Source organism: Hyperoodon ampullatus, assembly GCF_949752795.1.
Source record: "Hyperoodon ampullatus genome assembly, chromosome: 9".
Classification (NCBI taxonomy): domain Eukaryota; kingdom Metazoa; phylum Chordata; class Mammalia; order Artiodactyla; family Ziphiidae; genus Hyperoodon; species Hyperoodon ampullatus.
Genome location: NC_136922.1, coordinates 15441660 through 15456722, shown reverse-complemented (window position 1 = coordinate 15456722; position 15063 = coordinate 15441660). Strand labels below are relative to the sequence as shown.

Sequence of the window (15063 nt, the reverse complement as noted above, 5' to 3'; positions counted from 1 at the left end):
ATATTTCCTCCTCCCATTACTTGTATTCATTATTTCCTTTTTTTTTTTTTTGGAGGGAGGAGCAGGCAGGCGATCCAGAGCACAAGCTTATAACAAAAGGGATGTTAACTACATTCCAGGGACAGCATCTTACAACAATCTTACAGTCTTTCCTGGAGGAATCCACAGCTGCCCTGCATGTGTTGAAGGATTCTTTCACGAATATTCGCAACTGGTAATATCATAAGCAGAATTCTCTGTTCAGGTACTGAGTGGCTCATTCAACCCTTATGCAATTATTTCCAGACCTGCTGATTCTTTTTTTTTTTTTTTTTTTTCCCCAGAGGAGCAAGCTTATATTCATCCTCACACAAGAATGATTGAAGTATCTTTATCCAACTTGGCTGGCCTGGGAGGAATTGCTTGCAGAATTCTGTAACACATTCTAACCTGAGGCTTCAAGAATAATGTTCAACAGGACATAAGTCACATAATAGTTTAAAAACTATTTTTGACCTTGTTCTAGTGTTTCCTGCTTACTTTGGTCTCTGTTGAAAGTGGGGTGATTTGCAGCAAGCTTCATCTTAAACATAGCCCTAGAAGACCAGAAGGACTATTTCTGTCCCCTGTGTGCAGAAGTCCAGCAGCGGCCAGGGACCCAGGTCACCCATCGGCCTAGGCCTCCTGTGATCTGTGAGGATGCAGGCCTAGCGATGCTCACACGAGGAGGCAAGCACACTCAGTCGGGGTGTCTTGGTGGATTCAGGAGTAAGTGGGTTTGTACAGGGAGTGAACAGTGCCTGGCACGTGGCAGGTTTCAATAAATACTTATTGAAAAGATGAATGGATGACAATGAAGGAATAAATGAATGAACAGTTGATAGAGAAAGTAGGAAAGCAACAAAAAATATGGTGTGTAGGGACTGCAAAAGTGAGACAGCCTCTCAGAAAAAGGCAGTCAGAAGGTCTCAAAGCAAACCAAGGTCTTGGTAGGAAAAAAATCAACAATGACAGAAATAATGATGAATGAAAAAACAGCTGCTAATAGGCTGGGTCCTTGGGAAGTGAACAGTAAGTTCCATGAGGTCTGATCATCATGATAATGAAAATAACAATAATGAACTGAATTCTTCCTATGAGCCTAGTATTGTACTAAGTGCTTTACACAAATTTTCATTTTTAATCCTCAGAATGCTAACAGGCAGCTACTCTCCTTACTCCCATTTTACAGCTGAGAACACTGAGGCTTAGAAAAGTTAAATATGACATGCCCAGAATCACATGGGTCATAGGTGGTGGAACCAACACTCCAACTCAAGTCTATTGAAGTTCAAAGTCTATGATCTTGGGGCTTCCCTGGTGGCGCAGTGGTTGAGAGTCCGCCTGCCGATGCAGGGGACACGGGTTCGTGCCCCGGTCCGGGAAGATCCCACATGCCGCGGAGCGGCTGGGCCCGTGGGCCATGGCCGCTGAGCCTGCGCGTCCGGAGCCTGTGCTCCGCAACGGGAGAGGCCACAACAGTGAGAGGCCCGTGTACCGCAACAAAACAAAACAAAACAAAGTCTATGATCTTAATCACTATGTTAAACTGCCTCCTCTACCTAGTCCCACTGCCTAGCACAGTATCTGGCCTGGAATAGGCACTAGGTATGTCTGTTGAATGGAGAGAGTAATGTGGGATTATGGCACTGCTGTGAACCTGAGCAAATTCCTGTCCACCTCACTAATTTTTAGATATGTATGCATGGCCTTACATTATTTTAGAAGCTAATACATGGGTCATTAAAGGACTCAAACTCATTCTTAACGCTGGCACATTGTATTTGCCTTGTATCATTCTCCCCAAGCTAGGGTGACATCATGTTACTATTACCACCATTTTTCAAGCATTGATAACATGCTTTATATAGAACATACATTTAGGTCCAAGAACTTTTAAATCTAATTAGTGTGATCTACATCCTTCTTTTGCATATCTTTTGCATGTTGAATCATCTCTGAATCTACTGTTCCTCTTCGTCTATAATTGCTGAGACATTTACATTATGCGTTTTATGGACTCTCACAGTTAAAAAGGGCTTTAGAGATACATCTCCAATCATTTCACTTTATATATAAAACAGAAAAGAAGCCTTGAGATGTGAATAATAATTTCAAAATAACACTTTTTTTTGAGTACTTGTCATATGCCAGCCCCTAGGCCAAGTGCTTCTCATATATCCTTATTTAACTTAATTGGTAGATATTACTACCAACTCCATTTTGTGGAGAAGGAAGCTGAGGCATGGTGATTTGCTCATGTAATAGTGCAGATAATAAATAATAGGGTCAGGATATGAATCCTGTTCATCCAAACAGGATATGAATCCCGTTCATCCCGTTCATCCATTCATTTATTATCATGCAGATAATAAATAATAGGATCAGGATATGAATCCCGTTCATCCAGAGCTTTCAGCCACTATCCTACACCATGTGTCCAAGGTCACTTAGCTTAGCAGAGGCAAAGGTGAGAATGGGGTTCAAGTCTGCTGCCTCCCAGGCCAGTCTTCACTGTAGCACTTTGTTTTTGTTAATATTTTTAAGAGCAATGATACTTCTGAAACCATTTTGATCAACTGAGAACAATGTTTTTCAAAATCTGCCTTTTTCAATGCTACCCCTGATTCTACTGCTTCTTTCAGAGAAGAATGTTTTCAGTGGCTCCCAAAGTATGGCATGGAGGAATGTGCACTCTCCAGACTCAAGTTCAAGAGGAAAAGTGAGCCATCCCTGGATTAAGAAGCAGCACTTACATAGATAATGGAGAGAATTCCATTATAGTTTTTGGTTGAAACATTGAGGACAATCTTTAGCTGTGAGACCAACACTTGGAAGGCAGCAGCTGTTGTGAATCCACCAACCAAAGGATCTGCCAGGTACCTCACTATGAATCCAATCTGCAAACTTCCAAATATCAACTAGAATAAGAAGAAGGAAGGAAAAATTAAATGTTTGCCTGGGAGAAGGATCAACCCTTTTGAACTATTAATGAATTAAACTTAACACCAATTAAAACTCTGGTAGCCTGCCGATAACACAAAAAGACTTGTAGGAAAGAAATCTGAATTTCTTAATGCCCTCTCTCCTCCACCACTCTAAATTTGAAAACCATGTGTAGTACGAACCTTAAAGTATTTCTAGATATGTAATAAGAAAAGAAAAATTCATGTAGCTTATTTCTGTGACTTGCAGTTTCCATGGCTCTGCTCACCAGAACATTTTTTTTTTCTCTTTATGGGTTCTGGCACATTTCCCTTCTCTTATTCTCATTTGAATCACACATGTTCTTCTGCCTTTTTTTTTTTTTTTTTCTGTCTCTGACTCTGATGATTAAGTGAGCCTTAATAAGTGGGGGCTCGCTGACTATTTTAGCATCTGACCTAAAACAATATAACTTAAAGAATAACTGTGAGGGGTCGGTAAATTGATTTGTTTTGCTTTTAAATGAATCTCTAAGTCCACATGCTTTACAGTTAATTCTTGCAAATACAAATCATGCCAATCTGTATATTCCTTGTAAGCCCATTACCTGTATGATTCCAACCAAAAGAGTAAGGGTGCTCGCAATCAATACTCTTGCTGCATCTCTAGCTGCAGAGTCTATCATGGTGGTATTCAGTGTAGTTCCATTACTGCTGGACACGAGAAAGTGTTCGTCGGGGGCCAAGCTCAGAACAACAGATCCCACCATTAAACTGACCACTGGGAAAGGTCCTGGGGAAAAAAAGTCTCTTATCAATGAATAATTATTAATCACTTGTAAATCAACTATACCTCCATAAAAAACTTTTTAATATTATTAATTGCAAATGTTTAGGCTCAACATGTCTACGTAGGATTAGAAGTGTGAAGTAATTAGCTGTGACTGGGAAAATACTGTTTGTTCACAAAAAAAAGCTAAAAAGTAGATGCTTCAATGCATTCATGACCCAGAAAAGAGCAAGAGAGACATGTAGGTGGGTCATTGTAATACAGCTTTCAGGCTGCTTTGTAAGTACACAGGAAGGGTGTCTAACCTATCTGTGATCTTCACGTATATGGGTGGGGACGTGGGGGGTGGAGGGAGGAGTTGTCAAGAAAGGCTTCCTGGCACAAATGGCATACTAGCTGAGTCATTACTTGTTCCATCTTATTTTTATTCCATGTAAGTTCATTTCCTAGAGCATCCAACGTCCTGATCTCTGTGGAGATAAGGACCTTGATCAATATCACCTGATCAAAATTAGGTTAAAGACATAGCAAAGGGAGTAGTTTCTCTTTTTCTCTTTCCGAGACAAACTTTTTCATATCAAATGCCAGTCTGTAAGATTCTACGTTTCAAAAGTACTTTTCTTTCAGCAGCTGCTCCATTCACTACTGATGTTTTTATCCATGATGATGATGATCCTATCCTTTGATCATGGAAGGCTTTAACAGCTGGGAGGGCTCAGTACCAAAATCCAGTAACCCGGAGTTTCTAAATGTATAGAACACCAAAGAGAAAAAAATCAGCTTCTGTGTTCCTCACCTCGTCATGCATTTGATACTGATCTACTCTCCCAGGTGAGAAAGTTATTTTAGTCAATAACGTCATTCTGATCTCCTTTTATAGACAAGGCAATATGCCAGACGCTGGGGGAAATACAACGAAGGATAAGGATATGGGATATAGTAGTAGATGGCTGCATTTGTTTCAAAAGGATTGCCCAGGTAGACATGTCTAGCCAGCAGATGGATGTAGGCGAAAGTTATCTCAAGTGTAAATGTCAACGTTGCAAAATAGCATTAAAACACTCATTTACTAGAACATTTTAGCAGAAGAAAATTCAAATTTTAGGAAGTTCAGGAAATAAATCTATTTTGGGCCATACCAAGAAGGACAGCCAAGCTCAGTTTCTAAATTGTTTTGGCACGATTTTGCCAGTCTTCCAATATTAGTGACTTAAAATAAGTATGCTCTTTAATAAGACAATGAATATGTATTTGACGAACATAATTTAGTAAAAGCTAAGTTAATCTAGTAAAACAGCAGTTTCGAAGACCTCTTGAAGATATTTTTTCCCTTGTCATTTTTAATTTTAGAACACTTTCTAAATAGAGAGTCAAATGTATTATATTTTTGAAAAGCAAAACATGCTAAGATTTGATGGTAGGCTACAATTTTTTAACAATCTTTCAATTTTCTCCTCTTCATTAAAAAAAGGGGGATTAAGTATAAAGCTTACACTTTACACTTAAGAACCATTGCATCATTGAATAGGAAAAACAGGTAAAGCACTGAGGCCCTATCTCCCTAGAAAACATTAACAAACATATGGAAGCAGAACACACATAATATAGCCCAAACACGTTAAATGTGAACAAATAGAATTGTATATGCTTATAATTACCAACTGAGATGTGTCTTGATGTTCCGAAGATAAAGTATGTCAGGATAGGAAAAAAAGCAGAGTAGATACCATATCCAACAGGAACAGCAGCTAGTAGAGCATACGCCATGCCTGAAAGTACATCCAAAGTGATCAAGTTCAGAAACAAAAGTTATGCTTTATGTCTACGGTACAGAGAAAGGCCTTTTTCATAGATCTCTTCAACTTACAGCTCATCCTGAGTCATTTCCTTACTAGCTAGGATACAGAACATGATTCAAATCAGCTGGGATAATGACTGCAGCTCACGTTATCACCTGCTCAAAGGAGCAGCCTCAACTGATCAGTAGTTCAATCATCAGGTGAGTAGAAAAAGAAAGTCAAGTCAGTTGTTGATTAAAAACTTGATCAATTCAGTTCAAAGGCTCAGGCTGGGTTTGTCTGAATTCAGTGTTTCAGTGTTGTGAGGAACACACTCATTGTTGCCTGCCCTTTCTCCTTTCTTGTGGGGGAACAGAAGTTAGATCCAAACAAAGAAAAAAAATCTGACCTTTATACATAGCATAGGCTCTCCCCTAGGAGATCAACACCTTCGCTAAGGCTATCCCAAGTGGCTTCTGGGTCCATGCCATGTCACACTGTATGGAGAAATCTCAACCTTTCTGTGTATATGGCAGGGGAAGAGAATAATGTGTTGGCTTTTTGTTTGTTTGTTTGTTTTTTGCCTTAAACAACAAACATCAATTTCTCACAGTTCTGAAGACTGAGAGCTTCAGGATCAAAGTACCAGCAGTTTCAGTGTCTGGTGAGGGCCCTCTTTCTGGTTTGCAGATGGCTGCCTTCTTGTTGTATCCTCACATGGCACAGAGAGAGTGAGCTCTGGGCTCTTCCTCTTTTTATAAGGGGACTCCACCTGATTACTTCCCAAAGGCTCCCACCTCCAAATATTATCACACTGGGGATTAAGGCTTCAAGATAAGAATTTTGGAGGAACACAAACATTCAGTCCATAGCCCTTTCCTTCTCCTGTGGGTTTTTTTTTGATTAAATACTTCTTAGGTAGTCAGCACATCTTACTCTATATTACCTCCCTACATTTTACTCACGCACAGTGAGAGAAAATCAAGCCCTTTGACCTTTGGGTCATTAATAAAGGATTACATTTATAACAGTAAAAAAAAAAAAAAAGTGGCAACAACTTAAATATCTTGGCCTCCGAGTGCCCAAAATTATTTATTGAATGAATGTTTCAAAACAGGGAAGTGGTTAACTAAATTATACTGTAATTCTATGGAATGAAGTTGATGTGCCGCATAGAAATAATTTATTACTAATAATTTACCTATCTCTAGTACAATAAAGTGCATATAAGAAACAAGTGAGAAAAGGCAGGATTCAAAATAGTGATCAAGGAATTCCCTGGTGGTCCAGTGGTTAGGACTTGGCACTTTCACTGCCATGGCCCAGGTTCAATCCCTGGTCAGGGAACTAAGATCCCACAAGCGAGCGGAGCAGCCAAAAAAAAAAAAAGGAAAAACCACAAAATAGTGATCAGTATGCATGCTTCCACTTTTGTTAAAGTACACTTTTGTGTTCGTCATACACATTTAAAAATATGGAAAGATTTAACAGAATTCAGGTATGCAAAGACTATAATATAATAAACACCCATGTACTCAACCTCTAGCTTAAGAAATAAATTATCGCCAGTACAGTTGAAACTCTCTATATACTCTTTCTCATTCACATCGTCTTTCCTCCCTCCACCCTCAGGAATCAACCACTATCTGGAATTTAGTGCTTATCATTCTCAGACGTTTCTTTATACCTTTACATAGATATGCATTTATGTGTCTAGTAAGATATTTATTTACTAAAATATGGGTTTACTGGGTTATCTATATGCTAGGATCAAAGGAGACTTCTCATTTGTTGAAGAGGTATTTTTTTCATGTTCCTTATATGTATTTTCTAGTTCCCCACAATAAACATTCATTCATTCAGCAACTATTGATTATGTACCCTCCATGTGCCAGGCACTGTTCTAGGTTTGGGGGAATATGGGAGTGGACAAAACAAAGTCTCTGCCCTTAGAGAATTTTCATTCTAGAAGAATCTGTATTCCTGATGCAAATATTTTCATATATAAATTACAACAAGGAATTGCAATAAACAGTCATCCCAAGAGCATAGAGTAGAAAGGTGAGGCCACAAAGGGAAGACAAGAAAAGAAGGAGCAAAAACAAAAGCAAAAAAAAATTTTTTTTTTAAATATTAAAAAATAAAAGAAGGAGCAAGCAATGAAAACAACCTATTTCCTATGTATTTTTTTCAAGTCTTTCTCAAACTTCCACTTGCCTAAACTGGGCTCTGCAGTCCTTAGAGGCCTGGAAAATGGGGGCTTTTTCAGTTTTCACATAGTATCCTATTTCAGGACAACTGCTACTCAGATATACTGTAATCATATTATAAGGGAATTTGGTACAACAATTTTGAAATTACATAATTTGTAAAGAAATCTAAGCCATTGATTTAAACTATGGAATCTCTTGTGTTGGCACCCTTCCTATGTAGGATGGTGGCATGCATTGATAAAGGTGGGGCTAGCAAACATTTGGAAGCAGCTGGAAGGCAAAAGTATCCATAGAAAGTAGAGAGCAGGTTCCCCATAGGTACGATTAAAAATAGCACTAGGGCTTCCCTGGTGGCGCAGTGGTTGAGAGTCTGCCTGCCGATGCAGGGGGCGCATGTTCGTACCCCGGTCCGGGAAGATCCCACGTGCCGCGGAGCGGCTGGGCCCGTGAGCCATGGCCGCTGAGCCTGCGCGTCCGGAGCCTGTGCTCCGCGACGGGAGAGGCTGCAGCGGTGAGAGACCTGTGTACCGGGGGGAAAAAAAAAAAAAAAAAAAAAAAGCACTAAAAGGGCTGCATTGATTTCTTGCTGCCTAGGGGGAACTTTCTGTTAATAATAAAAGTAAAAAAGATCTCATAATCCTTAGCATTTCTGGCTTCTCAGTAACCCCGATGAGTCTTTCCCTACTCCTCAGCTGCCCAGCCAGTGGTTATATTGGTTGTATCGTGGACTTTGCCATCCATAGAAACTGCAGCACCACCTCTGAGATCTCAGCGTTGAGCCTCCTGCTCTCCACCTACAGCCACCTAGCTTCTCCGCTCACCCTACTCCACGATCCTTACTGCAACATTTCTTTGTCCGCAGGAGGCTTCTAATCCATGAACGGATCCACCATCCTTGGCAACCTCTCATCTTCACTTGCCTTCTTGTCCATAGAATTTTCACAAGTACTCTGAACTTCCTGGCTTCACTCTCTCTCTCCTTCCCCTGTCTTCTCTGGTAAAGCCCCAGTCTGGCCAAACCGAAGCATCACCCTATTCCATGCCAGGGTTCAAGCAGCTGGATAACTGAACTAAAGTTCTCTACATTTGGGCTGGCCAGTTTCACATAAATTTCATGATCGCAAGCCCCAGATGGGAACTCCAAACTGCCTGGCCATCCAATTTCATTTCCTCAGGAAGTGTGCTTTTCCTCACCCCGAGACAGCTACTCAGACTTCCCCCACTTCTCTCAAGCTCCCCATCCCCCTGCTCTATATAGACACTGTTTAGAGATGAATCCTAGACTTCATCCAAAACATGGACTCCATGAGATGCCTGTTGGCTTTTTACCAAAATGTCCCATCTCTCTGCATCTGCACAGTTTTGTCTGTCTTTTCTCCTTTGAAAATGGAGGGAAAATATCCCACCTATCTTTAAGGAGCAGCCCTCCCACTTCTATCCTTGAACCGATCTACACTTGCCCCTTCTTGTCACTTTTAGTTGTTTCTCCCCTACCTCATGGACCACAGATCTCATGGTCCACTGGGTCACATCTGTGTTCTAGTACCTCCTATATTCAAAGAAAAATAAATCCTCCCATCACTCTCTCTTTGCCTTTTATGCCTCTGTACAGCCATTTCTCTACTCTGCTTCACAGCAAACCTTCTTAAAAGTATTGTCTGTGTTCCATCACCAAGAGCATTCCACACTACAGACCCCTCTATCCTTTAAAAAAAAAAAAAAAAAAGAAAGAAAACAACTCCTCTCTTGGCTTCTGACCCCACATTCCTCAGATTGTTCTTTTTCTCTAACTTCCTGAGCCCAACCTCCTCATGTTTCTTTGTGGACCCTCCTCATCCCCCCGACCTTTAAGTACTCCAGCCCCGTTTATCCTCCCCATCTGCCCTTTCTCCCTAGGTAGTTTCAGGCATTCCCACTCCTTTAAATATCACCTCTAAAGTGATGCCTTCTGGACTTTTATGTCTAGCCCAGACCTCTCCAATGACCTTCCCACTTCTAGTATCTCCAACTCCATATTTGGCCTCTCAAATGTGGCATGTCCAAAAGGAAATGCTTGGTTTTCCATCCCAATCCTGCTCCTCAGCCAGTCCCAATCCATCAGTGTATTACCCGTGATTCCTGCTCCAAAATACATTTCAGGGGACTTCCCTGGTGGTACAGTGTCACTTCCAACACAGGGGGTGCCGGTTCAATCCCTGGTCGGGTGCAGCCAAACAATATATATATTTATTTCAGATCTGTGCAGCTCTCTCTCATTTCCTGCTTGATCGGCTTCAAGCCGAACCATCTATCCTCAGGGCTGGAACTTGGGAGAGGCAAGCGAGCAAGTGAAGTGCCTGGGGCGCATTATTGAAGGAGGCCCCCAGAGAGTGACTCATTTATGCATCTTAATCCCGGCCCTGTCTAACCTTATCTCCTCCTGTTCACTCCCCCCAGCCTGCCCCCTCCTCACTCACACTGGAATTCTTCCCGTTCCTCCCTTGAAAATACTGTGCTCTTTTTGACCTCAGGGACTTTGTGCTCTTTTTGACCTCAGGGACTATGCACCTTTGCCTGGTACACCCTTCTTTCTGCTCCTTACACGGCTGTCTCCTTTCCATCCTCCTGACCCTGATTAAATGTCACCCCCTCAGGAAGCCTTCCTTGACCACTCTAACTAAAATAAACACTCCATCCCCAAATTAATCCCTATTCAAGCCTATTTAATCCACCAGAATAGATAGCACAATCTGTAATTATTTTTCTATCTATCTGCTTATTTATTTAATTCCTCTGTCTCCCACTTAAAATGAGCTCCGTGAGGTCAGTACCCACCCATGTCTGTCAGCAAACCACTGAATCCCCATGGCTGGCCTACATATGTTATTAGATGAATGAATGATGATGAATGAACATATGAACAAACCACGTTCACCTCCCAGAAATTCACCTTACAAAGATAACTTCATAGAGATAATGTTTCTGGAAAGCATATCAGTCATAAAGTGAGGAACTGCATCGTTTGTAAATTAAGATCCTAGGAATTAGACTCTGGGTTCAAATCCCAGCTCCACCACTTACCAGCTCCATGACCTTGGACAGGATGCTTAATAAACAAAACTAAAACTAAAGTTAATTCTTATAAGATACTTGTCTATGAACACTTGGGGGACACAGCTTGAAACACCATTTTTCATACATAAAGATGATTCATTATCAGGAATGCAACTCAGTCCTCTTTAGTAAATGTTTACAGGGCCACCTATTTTGTGCCAGTCTCATGCTAGGCACTGGCTAAACAAATATGAATTAGACAGCTCCTGTCCCCCAGGAGCCACAGGGCATTGCCATGTCACAGCTATTAGAGTCCACTGTGTACACAGCACTTGGCATCATTTAACGTATGAACCGCACCGCCCCATCCACCTTTGTGATTGAAAACATGGTTGGCCAGGCTGTGGCTCTGCACTGGGGCCACAGAACATCTTCCTTCTCTGTGGGAATCTCCCTGGCCTGCTCTGAATAATCCTGAGAGCTCTATAGGCAAATTTTGGCTCATGGCATTGCTCAACCACTATTACTAACTTCTGAAATGGTCCATTTCCAAGCCATCTCTCTACACACATTTCTAACCCATCCTACTTCCCATCACTTGGCAAACTGAGACTTAACCTTCAGGGAAACAGCTCTGATGACTTCTCCTCTAGGAAGCCATTCCCAGTCTCCGAAGGCTGGGTTGAGTGCCCCTGTGTGCACTCCCTTCCCAAGCAATGTTACCCCTGCTACGGTTGGTCCTCCCATTGAATTGTTATCTATCTCCTCATTGGACTATGAGCTCCTTGAAAGCAGGTGGTGCATCTTATTCATGTCAGAACACCTAGTGCCTGGCACCTACTAGATACTCCATAAAATGATAATAAATAAATGAGATTTCTGCTTTCATGGTCCAGAAGCTTTGTAGAGTTGAGGCGAGGGCAGAAGCAAGATGATGGGGGTGAATGGATAAAGAAGATGTGGCACATATATACAATGGAATATTACTCAGCCATAAAAAGAAACGAAACTGAGCTATTTGTAATGAGGTGGATAGACCTAGAGTCTGTCATACAGAGTGAAGTAAGTCAGAAAGAGAAAGACAAATACCGTATGCTAACACATATATATGGAATTTAAAAAAAATGTCATGAAGAACCTAGGGGTAAAACAGGAATAAAGACACAGACCTACTTGAGAATGGACTTGAGGATATGGGGAGGGGGAAGGGTAAGCTGTGACAAAGCGAGAGAGAGGCATGGACATATATACACTACCAAACGTAAGGTAGATAGATAGTGGGAAGCAGCCACAGAGCACAGGGAGATCGGCTCGGTGCTTTGTGACCGCCTGGAGGGGTGGGATGGGGAGGGTGGGAGGGAGGGAGATGCATGAGGGAAGGGATGTGGGAACAGATGTATATGTATGACTGATTCGCTTTGTTATAAAGCAGAAACTAATAAAAAAAATAAAAATAAAGATGATAGGGGTGGAGGACAAAGGAGAATGCCCATACTGCTCTTCACCAGCTATGCAATAGATTTCCAAGATGTTCATGGAAATGTGGCATAAAGGCAGTTTAAAAAATGTCCTGTGTTGGGACATTTTGCCAGAAGATTAAAATACGGGGATGGATTTAAAAAGGGGAGGGGGAGGTAAGGGGAGAAAAGCCACTGAAGTGTAGTCCAGGCTAAAATACGTCCTCCTCTTTCCCTTAAGTCAGTTTCAACCTGCAGGTCAAGACCGTGTATGCAATGTAAAATAATTTAACGCCTACAATCATCATTTAAAAAAATATAAGCAGAATAGAATAGGACAGAAGAGAAAATATCAGAGTGTATCACTTGTAGTGAGGGTAAATATTATTTTACAAAACTTGAGATATGTGTGTATAGATCATGATGTAATACAGATTTCTTACTGTGAGTTCTGATCAGTGAAAATTGGGAAGCTGCTGCTTAGGTGATAGGGCTCTAGTTGGAGCCATGCAGCTAAAGAAAACAGCAGGGCTTCCCCAGAAGAGAACTCCAAGGAAGAGGAGAAAGAGGGGAATCTCACCACTAAGGGGCAGACTCTGGAGGAAAGATGAAGGCTGTGAAGGGTGAGCAAGCCTTTGTTGCAGACCCATGGGAGTGAGGGGAGAGTTAGGAACGGCTGCTGGAGACTGCAGTTCTCCATCACTTGGGAGCTAGTCCACCGCCATCTTACCTTGCAGTGTCCCCACTAGCCCAGTACTAAATCCCGAAATGGTATCGCTAAGCAGCCATTCCTTGATCCGGTATTTGGGGAGCCAGTCCAAGATGGGCAGGAGAGTCTTCAGCGCACCAAGGGTTCTCTTTCTTGAACAACTGTCAAAAGGCAAGAAAACTGGACTTCCAATCCAATCTCTGTCACAGCCCACTGCAAATCACTAAGTTTTGAACTGAACTCTGTTAATGTTTCTAACTATTTAGAAAAAAGGATAGGAATTGCATGGAAAATACTAACAGTGAAGTGCTTACCATGTCTTTGCCAAGAACTCTATTTACCCTTTTAAATGCACTGTACTAGAAAACACAGGATTAAGTGTTCCCTCCCCGCTCCCACCTTCTTAATCCTCTGAGAAAATATCCCTAAGCAAGAACTCATTTTCTGGTCCAGCCCCAGATTGATCAATGTGGAGTCTTTAAATGGAGATTAATTTTTGGACTTCTAACCCAAGCATTCTTCTTCTTCTTGTTTTCTTTCAAGAAACATAAACAAGCTCTGTATATTTTGGCAATAGGAGCTTGGAGCCAGTTTTTACAACTCTTAACATGATGAATCTATATCTTGCTGCACCTTGCTATCTAGTTTTTAAAATTCAACAACCTATAGGTAAAAGAAGAAACATATTAAAAGTAAGTGAACCCTATTTGACTCCTGATTCAAATAAATTATTTTAAAAATTATATTTATGAGACAATTTGAAATTTTTGACTGAATTTTTTATATTAAGGAATTTTAAAATTTTTGTGCGTGATAATGGAATTGTGGTTGTATTTTTTAAGAGTCCCTAAAGATATATACAGACAAAATAAAAAACAAAAAAACAAAAAGAAACACCATATGGGACTTATGTTAAAAAAAAAAAAGTCGAGCGGGGCATGTATGTGGTGAAACAAGATTAACTTTGAGGTGATCATCTTTGAAGCTGGGTGATAGGTAAAAACATGGGAGGGGGTTCATTACACTACTATGCCTACTTTTGAATGTGTTTGAAGTGTTTTATAATAAAAGGTTTTTTAACAGAAAGAAAATCTAGCAGCAGCTGATAGTTCCCTTTTTGTTTGCGATATCTACTTACGGCTGTCCCGTTTGGGTTTAGAGATTGATGGAGGTTCTTCTCGGGGGGCCCTACTGCCTGACAGTGGACAGCTTGGAGCACAACGCGCTCCGTGTTCTCGCCTTCACTTCGTGTCTCTGAGTGGCATCCGTCCTAAGTGAGTTTGGGGCTTTCAAGGATTCTTGGTCAGGTGACGGGTTACCCATCACCTCTCTGTAATCGAGCACCTTGCTCTCCCTCTCTCCTCAGCCTAGCCTTCACGAGAAGGCCGTTAGGGACCCTCTGTACCCCAAGGCGCACTCCAGGTGCCCTCAAGAGAGGAAAAGGAGATGCCTCTCCCCGAACACACCCTCTCCAAAGATGAGTTTCCGAGACTAGGGTCGATTCGGGCCGAGAATCACAGAGCCACTCTCCCACCGGGAAGGCCAGAGTCCGTGAGCTGACCGAAGCCGGGTCGACCCTGCAGGGCGGCGCAGCATCCCACACTCCGCCGCCGGGCACGCCCGCGGGTCGGCGCGCCCGGATTCCCGGCTTCACTGAGCCCCGCGCCCCGCCCGCCGCGGCTGCTACCTGCAGCCCTTGGCCAGGCTCTCCCGCAGCGTCTTGCGCTCCTGCAGGCGCCGCTCGTACTGCTGCTGGAAGGCGAGCTCGCTGTAGACCGGCCGCGACACCACGTAACTGCAGCTGTACTCGGGGAGCGGCGGCGGCTCCAACCTGCCGCCCGGCGCTGCCATGACCTGCGAGGCGGAGGACGACGAGGAGGGAGGAGATGGAACGAGGGAAGAGAAGAGGAGGTGAAGACCGCCCGTTAGCCGCCCCTGGCCGGCCCCCCGCTGTTGCAGCCGATTCCCGAGACCCTGGTCCGCGCACTGCCGCCCTCTGCGCCCGGGCCCGCCGCCCCCGGGCGCGCACCTCCAGCCTGTAGGGGGCCCTGAGGACCTCTGGGTCCCGAGCCTGCACCTGCCGCCCGGCGCAACCGGACTCTAATAAGAGAGTGAGCCCGGCGCTGGGGGGCGGCGGGAGC

General features: G+C 42.7%; 1 protein-coding gene across 1 annotated transcript in view; it reads right to left on the bottom strand.

Annotated features, from left to right (window-relative positions):
• The window catches only part of SLC26A4 (solute carrier family 26 member 4), a gene marked incomplete at both ends in the record, with an annotated part of 50074 nt that extends 35301 nt beyond the window's left edge, over nt 1–14773 (bottom strand). The window contains 5 exons of the mRNA XM_079710963.1: nt 2775–2939; nt 3551–3735; nt 5391–5501; nt 12944–13083; nt 14610–14773. Of these exons, the coding sequence (XP_079567089.1) occupies nt 2775–2939; nt 3551–3735; nt 5391–5501; nt 12944–13083; nt 14610–14773 (765 nt within the window). The remainder of the gene's footprint in view (nt 1–2774; nt 2940–3550; nt 3736–5390; nt 5502–12943; nt 13084–14609) is intronic.
• Between the last annotated feature and the right edge of the window lie 290 nt (nt 14774–15063).